The sequence below is a fragment of the Phaethon aethereus genome (assembly GCF_964289735.1).
Source record: "Phaethon aethereus genome assembly, chromosome: 2".
Lineage (NCBI taxonomy): Eukaryota > Metazoa > Chordata > Aves > Phaethontiformes > Phaethontidae > Phaethon > Phaethon aethereus.
The window spans coordinates 151,158,821-151,178,578 of NC_138582.1; the positions used below are offsets into that span (position 1 = coordinate 151,158,821).

General features: G+C 34.8%; 1 protein-coding gene across 1 annotated transcript in view; it reads right to left on the reverse strand.

Moving 5' to 3' along the window:
• DNAJC1 (DnaJ heat shock protein family (Hsp40) member C1) overlaps positions 1-19,758 on the reverse strand; it is a gene marked incomplete at its 5' end in the record, with an annotated part of 114,222 nt that overhangs the window by 63,049 nt on the left and 31,415 nt on the right. The window contains 5 exons of the mRNA XM_082014617.1: positions 228-321; positions 1,387-1,484; positions 2,361-2,526; positions 8,966-9,012; positions 9,825-9,926. Coding sequence (XP_081870743.1) covers positions 228-321; positions 1,387-1,484; positions 2,361-2,526; positions 8,966-9,012; positions 9,825-9,926 — 507 coding nt within the window. The remainder of the gene's footprint in view (positions 1-227; positions 322-1,386; positions 1,485-2,360; positions 2,527-8,965; positions 9,013-9,824; positions 9,927-19,758) is intronic.

A 19,758-nucleotide genomic window follows, 5' to 3' on the forward strand; every position in this document is an offset into this window, starting at 1 on the left:
AATTCCCTAGCACATTAAGATTAATGTCCATTTAAAATATATTCACATTTTGATGAACTTACAATACTAAGTTTGCCTCCAAAGAGTAACTTACATATATTTCACATATATATACACAGTATGTGCTTGAGCCAAAACATTCATAAGAACAAATGCTACACATCTGATTATACGTAACAACACCATCAAGAAAATAAAGTAATATAACTTAACATCATTATTATTACCTGAAATAGCTGAGGTAAAGCTTTCACAGTGAGACAGAACCATATTCCCAGCTTGCACGGAAGTAAGTCATGCCACTGCGGTTTGTCCAGTATTCTGCAGTCAAATAAAACTGTAAGTTTTTCATTACTGCCAGACAATCTCAAAGTCAGAACTTTCCCATTACCCTTTAAGATGATTAGCACTTGTCAAGTCCTATAAAAATGTGTAACTACATAATATTGAAGATACATTTTGACTATTTAATTCAAAATATGTAACAGCTACCTTCTAATCATTGTTGTATTTTAATCTCTTAAAAAGGGCTTTTCTTCAAGAAAATAAATTCTTAAGCCACATAATCACTTCAGCTTAAAAAAAGCCCCAAACCAAAAAATTCTCAAGCCTCAACCAAGTGTTCACAAGTGCTGACAACCAGATATGAAGACTGTAGCGTAAACAAAACAATACATAAAAATTAATGTCATTTGCAGTTCACTGGAGCATTACTCACTGATGTCATCAGGAAAGACGACAGGCAAAATGGGCTCTGATCTCCATCCTGCATTGATCCAGTTCATGCCCCTGCTGTGTGAACTATTTAAACCCTTTATTTCTTTCTATGAATCAATAGAAGAAATGGTGGCATCTTTTGGAGCGTCCTGAAAGTCACTATTTCCCTATGTGTTTCTTAACAAACAATGGTGTTAGAAGCCTTTACCAACATGCTTGTTTTTAAGTTAATCAGATAAAAAGCATTAAATCAGACAAGCATTAAAGCCCCATAAAAACTCCTTGCTTGGTACAGTAATAAACTAAAGCTCAAATAAATTTAAATTTGTTAATTGTAATCAAAGGCAAAAATCTTCAGAGATGGAAAAAGTTGTAAAATCTTCTAATATCAACTCATAGAAATAATACCCTTCTATAAGCCAGATACCACTAATTCAGCCTTAATCTTTCCATTATTGCTGATCTGCTGAATAAACACCACACATTTATTTACAAATCAAAACCTGAACACACATCTACACTGGCACACTTTATATCAGCAATGGCTGTTACTACAAATACAGTTATTTTTCTCATAAAATATGTCAAAGATGCAAGGAGAAAATGACAGAAATAAATCGGTAGCTGACAGAATGTTTTAAAATGCAGAAAACAACAGTTTCTTCCCACCTTTCATTTTTGTCTACAGCAGCAAGTTTGGCTTCCTCTGTACTTCTGCTGCCTGTTTTTTTCTTCTTCTCCCTCTTTTTTCTGCTAAGCAGTTCATCCTTGGTGTAGAAAGAACTACGGTTACAGGTTATCATTAACATGTAAACCACAAATGTTACTGGGACTCTTCTGTGAAGGGTAAACAGTAGAGTAGCATTTATGCAAATGTATCTAGGGGTCCTACATGATTAAGTAAAATGATCTATCTTAACAATAACTGTTGCCATGGTATCCAGTCTTTAAACACACATGAAGTCCAGTTCTGTCACTCATGTGTATCTCCATAGCAATCAAAGTTTTCTAAGAGGAGAAAGCATTCAACTTGCCTCCTTTCTCATTCATCAACTTCAATAATGCAGTGGAAAATAAAAAAAGTAAATAGATGCTAATATATGAATATTTTTCAAGTTATGCTTAGTTTTTTACTAGTCTACTAAGTGCAATACATTTTTATATGACAAAAAATAATCAAAAAATAATGTGGTTTATTCTGCTTACCAATGCCTACCCTGTTAACAAAACCCCAAAACAAAAAAGCATTTAGCTAAGAACAAAGGCAAAGCAAGTATGAATTTTAAATGAATAAAAACTGATTATTTTTAAACAACATTTAGGAAAACCATAGATACGACTACTGTAGCATATGATTCTGCGCCAATGGATGATAGAAGAGTTTTTATTCCTCTTCTTACTTCCAGTTAAAAACTAAAGAACCATCTCTTGCTATTTATTACCAGTTCTAGAAAAATTAAGTAGTTTGTAGATTTTTAATATCTCCTTCTATAATTATCACCAATTTAAATATAATACTTTTAAAATACGAAAAATCCAAATTCAAAACAGGGGATGTGGTCGAGATCCCTGTAATACGTAAACTTGTGCAGAAAATTCAATACTAATAATTGAAGCAAGTTTGATTTATTATCAATACTTACCAGCTGTTTTTCCAGGTAGATTGACCAAACCACAGCATAATGACCCACTGTGAGTATAATGAACAAGAGTAATGCCAGCTCAGCATTGCTCATTTTTCTCACCCGCCTGTAGTAGAACACAGGCTGTCGCCAATCTGGTAGTCCATTGATCAGAATATCGTCATACCTACAGTAGCAAATATAACAGGCTTTCATGGAGAGCTAAAAATGAAATAAGCCAAACCACCCAATTATAAAAACAAAACAAATGATAATCCACAGACTGCCTGAATAATACACACACAAAAGATCACATAGTAATTTTTTTCTTTTTTTAACAGACCAATGCCTTGTTTTGTCAGCTGCTAGGCAAACAGAATCCAGAACCAAATGCTGGGGAAATGTGTCTAGTCTTTTGAAAAAAAATAAAAAATAAAATTCGATTGTTCCTGCAACACCCCTCCTCAGTTCATTCACTTCTGAAATAACAGACTTTACAAATATAGATGTGTTCTACCTGCCCAGTAATCAGTGGGCAGGTCTCCACGATAGAAGTAAATAACAAACCACAAAGTACTAAACAGGTAGCAAAGAACAAAAGTCTCAAGCACTATAAACCTTTTTTTCTTTTACAAATTAAAAGCACAAGTGTTGGGGGGGTGGGCTATCTTTGTTTTTGTTTTGTCCTTTAGTAGCAAAATATCTAGTAGGTAGAAATGCTGCCAGACTTAACATCTATTCTGTGTCAGACATGAATTTAACTTAAAGGCTTGATTTTTATGTTAGAAAATAAAGTTCACCACAGCTAGATGATTTTGATTTTCTATTTGAAAAGCTGTCTCCAAACTCGATCTGTTTTAAAACTGTTTGATTTTACTAATACTACTGACTGTACAGAAACCATTTTATGACAATTTGTCAGTTTTTCTTCACACAAATGTCTTGTAATATCTTAATATGTCTGGGGTCTTTTATTTACAGTAAGTTACCAACAATTTAAAAATAAACAAACCACAGACATGCAAACCAGATTTTTCTATTTGTTAACTTTTCCGAGTGAAGTTTCAAACAAAAATCTCTACAGTAAACTCAAAAGCCTGTATGTTAAAGATGCACAACCTGTTAATCTTAAATTGAACACAACTCATTACATATTCTAATCACACCATTTCCAGAATTAAATCTGCACTGAAAGGCCTAATTTGGTGCAACACATTGACCAAAATATTTTAATTAAAAATATTCTGAGTTAGTCGCAGGCCTAATTACAGGAATAGAAATAGGGCCTATATTGTCATGCAGGTCAGTAGAACTCAGTAGTAGGTTTTTCTCAAGTAAATTGACCGATCCAGGAATAATAGCGCAGCTGCTAAACTGCCAGTCTTGACATGTAAATCAATTTAAATGCAACAACTGCACTAGCTACTTTGATAGTTATTAAATTGATACCTTGGAGATGTACTAAAAAAAATTTCCACAAGCAAATTCATTTTTTTAAGCAGAAAAAGAAGCCACGGTTTTCAATTTAAAAATATACTTTAATTCAGCACATCTAGAAAAGCTGACTTCTGATAAAACATTTGTTCAAGTTGGCACTGTTATTTCTATGCTAAAGATTTAATACCTCAGGATTCTGCAGGGTTCTTTATGCTACCAGAAGTTAAATTTATATTACGAAATTTTAACTTCCATGACAATTATAAGAATATTAAGATTAATATCCATTATTGTAGAATTTGAAGGAATAACTTTTTTCCTTTCCCAGTAAGTCAGAAGGAATTAACTACTGATGCCTTAACACAAACTCCGTTCAAAAAAATTGCTTAACATGTTCTTTCAAAATTAAAACTTCTACTTAGCTGTTTAAGAATTAAGTAGAAGTCTTAGAATTTAAAAAAAGAATGCATTTGCTAAACATTTTATTGTTAGAATACAAAAATGTATTTTAGAAACAAAACCATTTTAAAAATAAATTAGGTTGTTAACAAGATTTCACAAAAGATACTTGTCCTTTGAAATCTTCAGAGAAATATATGTAGAATGAAAAAAGAAAATTTTTTATACTACTATAAATTTATTAAGCGTTTGCCTTTCTCATACACTAAGGCTTGTTAATTGATGTACTGAAAATGTGGCTGCTGATTAAATAAGGTTCATATATGCTAACAGTAACAATATAGTAATATGTAAAACAAGACTGCAAACTAACGTTTGGCGACCATGTTCTATTATAAATTATCTGTTAAGAAAAAATAAATTAACACAGCAGAGTCTCTTGCATTAAGCACTTTAAACAGCACTCTGCATTTACTAGGCTATGTCTGCTATTCTGAACAACAGTCTCCAAGGATTAAGTCTCAGAATCAATGCTCTATTGATTTTACTATCAATGAACATTATGGCTCACACGACTGGCCATTTTAAGGGAAGATAGCTTCTATTATAACCCACTTTTTAGAATATATACTGTTAAAAGATAAATCACTGCTTTCAACAGTAATTAAGCTCTGTATTTGAAAAATAAAGATATCAATGATTTTTAGGTTTTGAACGGGACAATGATCCTACTGAAACTCAGAAGCCTCCCATAATTTTTAAACCTTGATTTCCAAATTTAGGATGGGGTTTAGTTAAAAGCAAGTTTCATTAGAGAATCTCTTTATGGAAACCTGTATTAACTATGAAAGACAGTTGGTTAATCTGTGTGCATCGAGAATGACATTAAAAATATAATTACAAAGCATTCTTCTTTTAGCAACCTGTATTAATTGTTACTCTGTGTAAGGAAAAAAAAAAAAATCAGGCTGAAAAGGAAAAATACATCTGCAGTATTTTTCTCTCAGATATATGTACACAGAATGCAGCAAATCTTTGACATATGAGTATGCCTGCCAGTTGTCTCTGAAATGTATCAGCCAGCAAGCTAAAAAACCTCAAAACACCAGTCCAGAAACAAAAAGACAAAAAAAAAAATTCCCATTTATAACTTAAGTTGATTGTTAATTTTAAAACTCAGGATTGTATACAAGACTTGCTAGTCTTGTACTAACAAGTAACCAATAGCAAGATTATTCAAATTTCATTCTTCTGTAAAGTTTCATGAAATAGCTTTAAGAGCTCTTTGTAGAATCAATTACATAGCAAGAAAAAAAAGAATCTATTAACTGAAGTATCTAATTACAGTATCATCTATTTTAATATAATTATAATTTACTTTTCCCTTTAAGAGATCCACTGCTCTGTATTTCAAATAATTTCAGATATCTGATAAAGTTTATATACTATAACCTTGAATTAATGAGATCTATTCTGAACTACGGGAAGACTGCACTGGCAGTTTTTCTTTTGGGGGCCTTTTTTCCTCAAGCTGTCAAAGATATCCCGTGCAACATCAGCCAGAATAATTTATACCCACAAATACAGACATTTAATTATAATGAGACATAAGATAAACACCTTTCTTAGTCCAAACAAGTACATCTTGATTCCTTTACAAACGCTTCCTGTAATCAAGCTCACATTGTTACAGAGGATAAGCCTTGTAGGTAAAAAAAGCTCCTTAAAATGGTACCAAACAATGAAATTAAAATCTAAGATTTTTGCCTAATTACAATTAATTGAAGTGTGTAAAACTCTACTTTTTCAAAAATTAAAAATAATCAAAGACTAATAAAATTTATCATTGTCAAGTTGATTTCCCAGTAAATGTCCTAAAGTAAAGTGTATTTCAGGAAATGCATCTATCTGTACATACCCTAAAGATAAACTTTTCTGTAGAATTTTAAAGTCTGTAATGTGTATACAGAACATAAAATATTATGTTCTGCCGCACGTATGTTTAATTTAGTCTTAAACACTGCTACATTAATCAAGGCTGCATGTATGTTTAATGTTAGAATATTAGAATGTTTTGATTATGTATCAGTCAAAGTGTTTAAAAGAAAAGTGCTAACATTACTATATTCTGTAGTACTACTAATACTAGTAGTATATTTCACAAGGAACTATATAACTTTCTCAAAAAAGCAAGCCACATTGTAATTATAAAGCCCTGTGTTATAATTGTCAGTAGAGGAACGATATTTTAAGAAAGGCTTCTGCCATCTGATGAAGTAAAAATTCAGTGATAAATATGAAAATACAAACATTTTAGAAAAATAGTTGCATATAAGTGGCTAACAGATTTGCCTTTTTAGAACACTGTTTCTATACACGTGCACAAACAATTCAACACCCCTGACCTTTACCAAGACATGGAGGAAGGGTGTAGTCAGACCCATTTTTATCGTTTCAAAATGAGTTACTCACTCATACAGTGCAGGACCTTATTCCTGCCTTTACTGGTTCCACTCTCTGTAAGCACACGAGGACCAACGCTGGATCACATCACTTTTGATATGAACAGTAAGAGGCAGGTACGGCTGACTTCACCTTACAGAAGCAGAAGCCTGCAGCTCCCTCTTCTCGAGGTGGTGTAATCCTGTGCCCCAAACCATTTAGGCATCCAGTTGTGAAGGGATTCCCAGCTAAACTGCCAGAATTCCTCACCAACTAATTTGTTAGAAATAGAACTAATTTCCATCTCATCCCATCAGGTCTTTGAGTTACTTTAGAAATAAAAACTACAACACTGCTGGGGGGGGCTGAAATTTGGCAGAAATCCTTGTTACAACAGACCCTAGTAAGCGTCTCTGGAATCACGATAAAACTGAGTTGAGAAGCCCTCAGAAAGACAAAGGATGCAGCACAGTTTCTCCCCAGTGCATGGGCACAACAGTAAACTTTGAGCCTCTTCCACTAGGTCCATGACCACACACAATGTACAGCCAAGTATCAACATCTAATGTAGGAAGATCCCAAAAAAGCAACCACTCTCCCCTTTCCTTTGCAACTCACGGGTTTCTTACTGTACAGTTACCTTACATCAGAAACAGTATTACAGGGGGAGCAGCTCCTAGCACACTTACTTAAGACTTGTTTTAAAGACATGCGACAAACAATGCCTTACAGGATACAGGACACGCTACTCCCCATTTACCAGCTCGACTGAGAGTTTATCATTAGACTGTGTAATAAATCTGATCAACAAAAGGTTTTCTCAAAGAAATGACACCATATAGCTCTGCTACTCTCTATGTTATTTCTAAGCACTGCATTTTATTTCCAGAAAATTCTCTGAAGGTAAAGACTATTTAATCCACCACATTTATATCTAATGAACTACAGAAGCAATATCAACCACACATCCCCACTGTACAAGAAAAATACGATATTGTCTATGTACAAAAAAAGTCATTGACAATGAAATCAACCTAAGCTAGAACAATGTACTGCTGCTTTAATTTCTCATTTGTAATTACTGTGTTGCACTAATTAAAAATATTCTCACAAAAAAGTTGGGTAAGTCACATTCACAATGTATACAAGGCTTAAAAACGTAACTTTTACAAGCTACTGCATCACAGTTCCATGCAAAAAGCTGCTATTACAGCTGCAAGGAAATTCCTAGAAGTTCCATGCTGGAACGAAGTTCCTGAAAGGCAGTATCACAAAGTGTGTATAAACAATGTTATAAACAAAAAGGTGGGAAAGTTTTGGGGATAACTCAACTTTTCAAGCGGTCTGAAACCACTTAACTAACAATTTTTTTTAAACTTTCCTTGAGTAGAACTTCACAATGAAATTCTCTTGCGAGAAGTCAAATAAAAATACAAATTTCCAGAAGTACATTTTCATGATACTTCAAGACAAGGATTATCAAAAAGTAGATAATCTGTACTATAAAACCTGGACTCCTGCCAAGACATCTACAAAGCCAAAACCCTTCAAGAAATGCCTCAAGAAGCCCTGTTTAAAGGCTTGTAAGCCAAAAGATCATTTACTAAAACTCCAACTAAAAGCAAAACTCTTTCAGTGGCCGAGTTTTCCTGATAGTCATTACTTAAAATGGACATCTTCTTGGAGGGGGTGAAGGGGAGAGTTCAAAACAGTCTTCCAGAAAGCAGATCAGCCCCAGCTTTTCAGTTCTTAATCCTATCCCCTTCAGATGCTGCTGGGCCTGCTCCTGAAGTAGCAAGGACAACTAAAAATTATTAGAAAAAATTTATGCTATGTCCATCAAAATTTACAGCATTACAGTTAATGTATCTGAAAAAAAAAAAAATGAACTAAGCAACAGAAAACAATGTTGAAGATGACATACACTGGAAACAATCCCTAAATATCATGCAAGAAACCTTTAATCGATATAGTGAGATATGACTGACAGTTGAATCAGTGGCCTGTATTTTCAACCATAGCTTTAATAAAACAAGCAATGATAATTGACACAAATCACCAAAAAGTTATATAATTGTTAAATGTTAAAAAAACTGCTCCAAATAACAGCTAGCTTTTAAAGTTCTTTCAAATACTAGCTTTAAAGGAGAAAAAACAGTATACTACACAAAAATACACACCAGCTTCCCCTCTAAGCCACATATAGTCTTTAATTAAACAGCTATATAGGAATTACAAACTTAAATTATGCAAGAAAATCATCTGAAGACTTACAATTAAGTCAAACAGGACTTCAATATATCACTGGCATGCATGCTTTATTTAAGAACCTGAGCAACTTAACTCACCTCTGTCTCCTTTCTTCATCCTTTAGAACTTCATAAATGGCCACCAACTAAAACAAAAACAGAAAAAAACACACAGAAAAGACTTTACTTTAGGATTGAGTTTATAAAGTTTGAATAATAGTATCATATTTTACATTTGCCTACTAATGCCCTTTGATAGTTTTCACTTTTCCCTACAACACTAAGAAAAAAACTTAAGTGTGCAAAAGAAACAGTAACTTATTCAGGTACAAAGTGTCATCAGATACACAAACAAGCAACTCCTACAAAAGACTTTTTTTCCCCTCCTCACATCTGTCAAACTGAGTCTTGTCTCAGTTACACCTTAAAAATAAAAGGTATCATTTGTTTCATCCTAAAGATCTTACCAAAATTAAGTAGCCTGTATTTAGTCATCAGGAGTTCATTTTTAAAGACAGAGCTAATTATAACAGTCTCACAGTTTCACGCTGTAAAGATTCAAAAGGTGAAAATTCAAAAACTAATGTGAATTATTTTCATTAAATTATGCTTACATATGACTTGCATTGAGAACTGATGCGAAAATTTCCCTAATACTTTTGAAAAGATTATTTATAAACTGTCTTACATAAAGTGCAAAACTATTTTCCTCCTAAGAGTGTAAGTATTATGCTAAAACTATTTTTAATATACAGGAATAACTCAGATTTAGTAGGTACAACAAATTCATTCCAAAAAAGTGTATTTATTTTCAATCTAGCTAAATCAAGAAAAATGTAATTCAACATTCAACTTGGTAATTTCAAAGGTGTACAACTGTTCTTACTAAAACAACATCACCATTAAAAATTCTGATTCTGTTTTCCCTAAAACTTTTATGGCCATGCATTGCACTTACTTGCCTAAACTGTGTTTCTGCGTTTTCATCTTTATTCTTGTCTGGGTGTAAAATTAGTGAAAGCTTTCGATATGCTTTGCGAATGTCTGCAGATGAAGCATCCTGAAAAAGGAAAATAAAGCAAACTGTCAGAAACTAATTCCCAGAACTTTGTTAAGATGCGAAAACAGTCAACCAAGTGCAGGACCTAAAGCAACATAATTTGAGATGTCTAACAACCAAACCAACTAGCCTATCCTAAATGACTGAACCATTCAGTCCAATTCATCTTTCATCTTAACGTCCTTCATTACCAAACATCCATTACAAATGGTATTTGCCAAAACTTCCAAGCACTTTCTTGCTTAAAAACTAACCCAGGCACCTTCTGCGCCATTTAAAAGTTCAAATAAAAATTGAAAATTATTGCATCTGCATATCTTCAAGACAGACGTCATTTCAGAAAATTATCATGCTCAATTTCCCAAACTCAGGACTTGCTATGAACTCTTCTCTTATTAATATTTACATGTAATTCACCACTAATAAGACTTCCATTCAACTTCGGCTTCACCATGTCTAAAGAATTGTATTTTTCTAAAGTAGCTTCAAATTACTGTCTTGAAGCTATACTGTAGCACTGACATAAATCTATATCCGAATCATTATAAGAATTACACACATTTTGGGAGAAAAAATAAAACTCAATATAAAATGCATCAATGATATGCCAACTTAGCTGTACGATGCACAAATCTCTGAACTAATGACAGCTATTCAGTACATGCTATCAAGTTATCCAGAAATGGAAAATTTTCAGAGCTGTATTGTATAGTCTATAGGTGTGTTACACTCACCAGAAGATCCACAAAGTATCACATTTCAACAGAACTACTTGCATTCTACTACTAACAAGTCAAAGGCAACATCGGAGAAATCAACTGTTTATCTAACAATTTTTATTTCTTGATTTTATATATATTGCTCCCCAGTATATTCTCTCTCTCAAAATTACAGTGTCAACAGGGATTAAAAACCACCAAAACCCAGATCTGAATTAGCTGTGAGAGGAACAGAGCTGAAATAAGGTAATAATTAATGCAATACTGTAATTAGTCTGTCAGGCTTTTTATTACAAATCATTATTTTCATTTTTAAATTTTCAGTTTTATAACATGAGGCTATAATAATGCTGTATACAAGTTTGGGCCAGGAGTGGATGTTAGAGAAAGACTGGAGGAGGGGAAGGGGAAAAGCATAAAGCAGGGGAAAATGTGGAATTGGAGAAAATTCAGCTTTGAAATTACATTTTAAGGAAGTTGGTATTATCCCCTAATGCAAGACTAAAATTTTCACAGTCTCTTGTCTGTCAAAGGAAGGTACTTTTATTACTCACAGGGAGTATTTCTCCTGAAATCACATATGCATTTTTTCATTTTTAAGTTTTCCAACAGCTACTTCTAAGGCGTGTGCACACCAAAGCAGAATTCCCCTGGCTAAGTAGAAGCTTGCTTCCAGCTTGATTACTGCCAGTGGGTAGTTTCATATTGCCACTGTTTTATATGTTTATTTTTAACTCTTGGTTAAGGGGAAGGAAGAGACAGTGACTAAATATCTATTCTAAGCACAAAGAAACATTAAATTCTTGAGATATCAACTTCGCAGAATTATATGAAATAAATGCAAAAATGCAAAATAAATGTATCTTTTAAAAAATAGGGATTGAGACCATGATAACCTCAAGAAATGAGTACCTCCAGACTGTGTATTTGGGATAAACCACAGCTCATTACTCCTCTACCACACATTTAGATGTGCTTGATATTATTTTTGTAAAACACCCATGAACAGTTAAAAACCTGATGAAAGCATATTAATGAGTTGTCCCACAGTATTCTTCCAATTACTTCAAACAGAAAACAGGCAAAAAAGTTGTAGTGTTTTCAGTTATAACTGAACAATTTAAATTTTCATTTCATTTGGGAGCAGCATGATTATTTGTGTAAAAGATCAGGACAAAAGGTAGTTTTTCTGTTTCACGCTTAAGCAAAGCAAGGGATCCCAAGCCAACTCTGAAAAAAATGAAGTTGCTTAAATATTTATGTTGCTTCACCTTAAGAAGTTGAAACAAAAATTTATAAATTTACACAAACAGAATAATCATAGTTGTTACCAGAAATAACTTGGAGATTGTTTTGGTTTCGCCTCATCTACCAAACCAGTCAGCCACTTCATAAACAATATGGGCTTGTCTTCAAAACAAAATATTGTATTTCCACACTACTAGAGCAAATAAAAATCAGGAAATGGTTTACTGGCCAGGGTTTTAGCTAAATCATTAAAGTGATCTTTATGAACGTATCAGGTCATTGTAATTTAGCCTCTAAAAGGTTGAAAAGGGGACAATAATACCAATAAGTAATTAAATATGGGATGTTGCTGTAAAGTACTTAATTACAACTGGTCCATATAAATTTCTAAAGTGACAATAAGTCTGCCTGCTACCCGAGTCTTCACAATTGTGTCAAACACAACACAGCAAAATGTCGTCTGTTCCAAACTTTTGCTAATTCATGCTACCTATGCATAATGTTAGGCATCTTCAGGAAAGGTTCCAGATCCTCTAGGAGCTTTTCTCAAAAAACAGCCTCTCATCACTACAGAACTTCCTAGAAGTGTATGACCCTAAATAAGCTACAAAGGACAATTATTTTCAGACTAATAAAGAAACAACTACCATACTGAAGTCAACTGTTCTAAAAGACTTTCATTTATAAGCTAATATAAACTCTGTTGGCCACCTTCAGTAACAATTCCATAAAGACTGAGCAACAAAACACTGAATTAAGAGTCAGTGTTTTTGACAGACTAAGATATTATGTTACATATTCAGGCAGAAGTCCAAAGGTTAGAGAGAAAGCCATGACCACACTAAGGTTTTCTTTGTTTTAAAGAAAAAGCTCAAAAGATGGGTTGGATGGCTTCATTTACAATTCAGAAATCTCAATCTCAGTTACATATAAGGAAGGAAAAATAAAATCTGTATAGGCATACCAGGTAATAGCAGAAAGAGCAGGGAATATTACAGACAGGTAGTGCATCTGTGATTTCTCCGACACTGTGCTTCAGGTCAGCAAGTTTTGCCACCAATTAAGGTAAATGAGCCTGTTACACTGTCTCCCTCATGTGGATACAAACATCAAAAGCATCCCTATTTTTTCATAACTATCTTTTTAAAGCGATATTGTCCCATCATATTTCCAAGGTTGAACATTTCTTTACACACCCGTTTCCAGTTAACGGGTCTTACAAGTTGAGAACTACTCTCACTGCAACAGCACACACTTCCACATGCAGTATCTCAGTCTACTTCCATATGAGTCACTGCTGTTCAGGAGGAAAAAAGGCAATACTCCATGTTATCTGAGGGGCGGGCAGGCATAATAAAAGCACTTATATTAAAAGATAATGCAAAATGAATGCTCCAAGCTGAAATAAAAACTACTCAGCTGCCACTTGCATAGCTGAAAATAAATGCACGTAGTAGCCAAGTCAATGGAGGAAAAGGTGTTTTGTGCTAGAATTAGTTCTCAGAAATACCAAGCTGCAAGTCTGCATTTAGGTAGGCCACAATTTGGCCTCTTATGCATACAAATATGCAAGTATTCACGTGGAAATTGTTTAATTGCTAACACTTTGTAACAAGTGTTACTTTGTTACACTTTGTAACAACAAGCAGAGTGTCCGTGTGTTTCGTTACATAACCTGTAGGTAGAGGATAAAGTTCATTCTTTTACACTTCTTTGCATAATCCCTTACACTCCAAACAAGTATTTTAGCACACAAACAAAATTACCATTTGAAGGAATCAACAGTACGTCAAAAGTTAAACACATTTCTTAAGGTACTCTGTTAGAATTCTTCATTTTTGTCTAAAGGGTGATACACATCAGATTGCCAGGGTGGGGGAGAAGGGAAAACATTCTATGTCGTTTACTTTTGGCAGCTTGTTCAATTCAGACAATGAAAAACATATTACTAAATTTTATTTTACTCAGCATCATTTTCATATTCTCTAGCATTACCAAGAGAAGTTACATCATTAGACTACAAATACATAAGGAGAAACAAAGAAAGAATTTTTTCACAACACACACACAAAAAAATCTAATAGGCATTTGCCTGCCTTTTTTTTTTTTAAATTAAGTTCTTGCTGAAAATGCACAAAGAGTCAAATCTGGTCTCCTCCTCTGTCTATACAAATTTAGACTCCCACCTACAGAGTTCACTTCCATCTTTACAATAAATAGAAAAACTAGTGTAGTACAGTATATTACTCCATTGCCTTCTATTCCTAATGTAACTATGATTACTAATGAAGCTAAAAAAAGCCTTGTTGTGGTCCCAAGACAATTCTTGGCACACACATAACATATCAGATATTGCCATAGGCAAACAGTGATTAGGTCAAGGGGAAAAAATAATCAATGTCTACATAGTTTTCACTTACCAACATATACAATTCAAAACCTAAATTGTTCCCTTGAGTGCAATGCAGTTATACAACAAGACTTAGTTACTTACAATTTAGCAACTGCTTCTAACGCAGTAAATGTGCTCAATTCATCTTGGGTTTTAAATATGCCTGCCGATGTCTTCAAATAGGTGGCATTATCTTTATTAGCAATGGGAAGGCACATGATCCAGAGGCCCAAGTATACTGATAAAAATCACATTTCTATTCACTTGCAGTTTGTCCAATCACTTGTTAATGGTTGAAAAGAGAATGACATCAGTATATCTATTTCATTGCAGTGCTGCTGAATAACTGTGTAGAATTTCCCACAGTGCATGTTACTGGACCTGTATGGCAACCAAAAGTGACAACTGTATAGAGCACCAGTTCTCTGTATTTCAAGTGTGAACCTTATACCTGTAAATAGCCCCAGTGCAGGCAGGCCTTTGTCAGCCTTCCCAAATTATAAATCAACATATAACTCTTGTGTTTGGTTGGGGTTTTTTTATTCAAGAGCAATTCAAATGTATATGGTTTCTTCAACAAAATATTTTTGTGCATAAGAAGGGGTATAAGTCACTACTTTCCTTTTGGTAATCACCAGGTATACGAGTTGAAGCAGAATGGTACAGAAAAAGAAACAAGAAGTAAGCTTTGTAAATTCACAATCACATACTTTTCTCCCGTGATTTGAAACTGCAGGATGCGCAGGCTATCCCACAAAAATTCACAAAACAAGCAGGGGCAGATATTGGACAGAAGTTACAGCCATCTATTAAACATTGTGTGAACATTGCTACTATCTACCCAGTTGCCTTCATGCGAAGTCCAGAGAAAACAAACATCCCTAAGTGTCAGAGACCAAACAAACATGATTGTAGGCCAACAATTAAATATCCACAGTCCTCATTCCTTGAGCAACACCAAGGAACACACTGTGACTCCTCCTAAGCATATCATTCTCATATGGAGACAAAACAGCAACCACTGTTGCTCCGCAACTGATCTTCAGGTAATTCATAGGACAGAAACCATATCACTGCAATCTGATTCTCACCCCCGTTTTGGTTCAGCATAGGCTGACACACACCTCTTCAACCTGCTTGAAGGCCATTCTGACTCTGGAAGCTTACCACCAAAACTGTATAATTCAACAGCTTGCATTCGCTCTAGACTTCATATCTTTTATTTTTTTAATAAAGCACATTAACAAAGTAAATGAGACTCTCTTAGAAACAAACAAAAAAATTCCCACCATCAATACTGATAGCCTTACATGTCACAATACATCTCTTCCGTGCACAGTCACAAGCATCCTTGTTTCCTCAAACACCTTTTCAGAAAGTAATTTCACTTTAAAGAAAGGAAAAAAGAAAAAAATAAAAAATCACACCTGCATGCTGTTTCTACACACAAAAATTGCTCAATAGCACCAGGAGGAAGAGCAACAGCTACATAAAGCAGACATACTGTCATGGTTTAACCCCAGCCAGCAACTAAGCACCACACAGCCACTCACTCTCCCACAGTGGGATGGAGGAGAGAATCGGAAGAGTAAAAGTAAGAAAACTCCTGCGTTGAGATAAAGACAGTTTAATAGGGAAAGCAAAAGCTGTGCACACAAGCAAAGCAAAACAAGGAATTCATTCACTACATCCCATCGGCAGGCAGCTGTTCAGCCATCTCCAGGAAAGCAGGGCTCCATCACACATAACGGTTGCTTGGGAAAACAAATGCAACAACTCCAAACGTCCCCCCCTTCCTTCTCCTTTCCCCAGCCTTATATGCTGAGCATGATGTCATATGGTATGGAATACCCCTGTGGTCAGTTGGGGTCAGCTGTCCCGGCTGTGTCCCCTCCCAGCTTCTTGTGCACCCCCCGCCCACTCACTGGTGGGGTGCGGTGAGAAGCCTTGACTCTGTGTAGGCAGTGCTCAGCGGTAAGGAAAACACCCCTGTGTTATCAACATTGTTTCCAGCACAAATCCAAAACACAGCCCCATACTAGCTACTATGAAGAAAATTAACTCTACCCCAGCCAAAACCAGCACACACACCCATATCTAACACGGTTGCTCCTCTAACAGCAGCAACAGCACAAGACTAGTAAATAAATGAATCTTCACCCATATCAAACAATTAAAATACCATTCCCATATTTGCTTCACTATATGCATCCACTACAACCTGGTCCTAACTTTAGCTCCCATGACCAGATTAGTTCCAAGAAGTAAACTCGAGTTTGCCAAGTTTGCACTTAGAAAAACATCTATGAGGGAAATAGAATCTTGTAGCAAATTCCAGAGGTGGGAAGGACCTGCTGGCAATCCTGCAGAATATAACTCTAGGAAAGAAAAGCAAGTGTCTCCCAGAAGACCAAGCATTATCTATGAACTTTTATAGTTAACAGATGCCAGATGAGTTTTGGCTTAAATTTCTTGCTGCACAACTTTTGTTCAATTCACCCTTTATTTTTATTGAACTTCTTTCTAAGACACTCATCTTTTTCAAGGATGTAAAATGAGCTAAACTCAAATCTGCTACTTCTCTACAGATGAATGCTCCAAGTATACCCAGGCAGAAGGAGAGATCTGCACTGCTGCAGACCGAGCCATGTGTCTCACAACATTCCGTTGATTTAAACCAAATAACAGCACAGCAGGGAAATATGTAGGAACTAAAAATAATGCTAAAAAGGTTTTTTAATGCTTTTTTATGTTGCTGAGTTTTAAAGCAATTCATGAAATGAAAATGAATACAAAACAGCACAATGTATTCCTGTGAGCTTCTGATAACTGGCACAATCCCTTCACTAGCATGTTTGTTTCCAGGGGAGTGTGTCAAATGAAAGACAACTCTGTTTTCAGCCTAGCGTGCCAAATGAATGAAAATTCTGCTGCCTCATGCTTGAGAAACCAAAAAAAAGTGTTCTCCTCAGCACATGTGCACAATTACACAGGCTTAGGTTTTCTTGACCAATTTGAACAACAAAATTTATATGTAATTTTTTTCTGCTGTTGGAACTATTTTAGCCTTTTAACTTTTTTACTTAGATTTTTCAGAAACTGATTATTTAGGAAATATTAGATTGCCCATGAGACCACTGTCATACGTAACCACAAGTTATGACTTAGCATGAGCTTTGTCTCCGAGATGCAGAGAACACTCACCAGTGTTCTAATTTTTAGAATTACTCTTCAAATTCAAAATGGAGAAAACCTACCAAACGACAACGGAGGATATTAAACAAGCCAACACTGACTAATTCAAAATCCTGCCTATTGTTATAGTTTACTTCCATTTAGTTTTTCATTCTGGCACTTCAAAAGGAAGGAATGAGTAGGTATTCTTTATTTGTTTCACATGTTTTTTCCAGAAACACTATTACATATTTATTTTGATTACATTTTATATATTACATTTATTGTTTACATATTCATATAATGTGCTATATATTTTTTTATAATATAGGTAGTCGTATGTATTTTTATATAACCATGTGTATTCCCTTATAGGCTAAGTCTGTTTCTAGGGAGTTGTCTTGAAAATCTGCCTATTGCATGAGACATTTCCAGTCTACAGCTCTCAGATAAAAATACTACCTACAAAATTCCTGATTGTGCAACATATTCACAGGAACTAAATTGCTAGAAAGACCCACCACTGCTTTTACAGTCCAGGATGGCAGGGAAAGCAAAACATGCTGTCTCCTGCAATGCATTTCTTGCTCAATGCCTTTACCCCGAGACAGCACAGCCCAGGATTTACAAGACAGGTGACCCTATACCCAAGGACAGATTAATGCAGTCCACACTCACCACTGTAGAGCATCAGTATAAGAAGGTAAAGATTTTGAGGTGTTGGATCTGACAAGTTCCAGCCCTTCCTACAACATAATGCCGAATATACTATTTGATTGTTTACATAGTTTTCTTGCTACTTTTCAGCTTCCAACTTCTTTCCAGAGGGAAAGAATTAAAGCAAATTAGAGAACCAGAAAGGCTACATCCATACCAGGCCTTTACCTCCTGCTCCTCTTGCTTATCCTGTTCTCATTACACCCTTCCACCAGAACTGACATTACCGACCCACACGTTCTACACACCTCACCTGTCCTTTCAAATAACTGCTTCCCAGATCTCAATTTAAGCATAATTTTTTGGACGGAGATTACTAATGACCACAGACTTACATCTTAAAGCCAAAGACCAAAGTAAATTAAAAAAATAACCCTGCAAAACACACTTGGGCTACTAATTACTGAATTAGGGTGTCACCTGAACTGTTGCTGTCACTTTTGTGACATCTTTAACTGACTTGTAAGCTCTAAAACTCTTCATATTTTTGAAAGGTGTTTATTACTCTCCCTTCTGATGCCCAAAAAATGAGGAAATATGTAGGGAAATATGTAGGAACTAAAAATAATGCTAAAAAGGTTTTTTAATGCTTTTTTATGTTGCTGAGTTTTAAAGCAATTCATGAAATGAAAATGAATACAAAACAGCACAATGTATTCCTGTGAGCTTCTGATAACTGGCACAATCCCTTCACTAGCATGTTTGTTTCCTTCCCACCTCTGGAATTTGCTACAATTACTGAATTAGGGTGTCACCTGAACTGTTGCTGTCACTTTTGTGACATCTTTAACTGACTTGTAAGCTCTAAAACTCTTCATATTTTTGAAAGGTGTTTATTACTCTCCCTTCTGATGCCCAAAAAATGAGGAAAGAGCATACAACAGACAGGATATAAGATGTATGGCTGAAAAGAAAATACTATAAAGCCATACAAGAAGCCAATAGATAACAATTATCTCCAACACAGAAGTTTTCAAACATCTACCTTACACATCAACACAACATTTACATGGTGAATAATCCCCACAGGCATCAACTTTCAGAATAAACATTAACTATTTATTAGCAACTCCCTCAGCCCTATCAGCTATGAAGGATACCAATTTATAAGCCCATACACTTACACATATCCATCATATATATTTTCATACACGTAGAGATGTTAATATAAAAACACACATAAACAAGCATACTTCCCCAGCAGTCCTTAATGCTTATACAATGCTCTAATTTATATTTGTAATTGTTGCTCAACTTGACAAAGTAGTTTAAGAACACAGTTAAATAAAAGCTGTTACATAAGCTCGGACTGAATAGACAGTGATCATTTTCATATCTTGACTTAATGTCAAGTAGTGTTTTTAAGCACAATGTTTTTTAAACAAATGACAAAATCAGGGCTATCATGAAGCTTCCCTTGCAGGTGCAAAACAAATTGGAAAGAAAATAAATTGTACCTTGAAGAGTTAAAGGATCTAAGTGTCAAAAAGAATAAGGTGTATCAAACAGGATTTTATGAGGTCTGTCCCAGGCCCACTGAAACTCAGTATTTTAACCAGCAAGTTGAACTACAGAATCACTA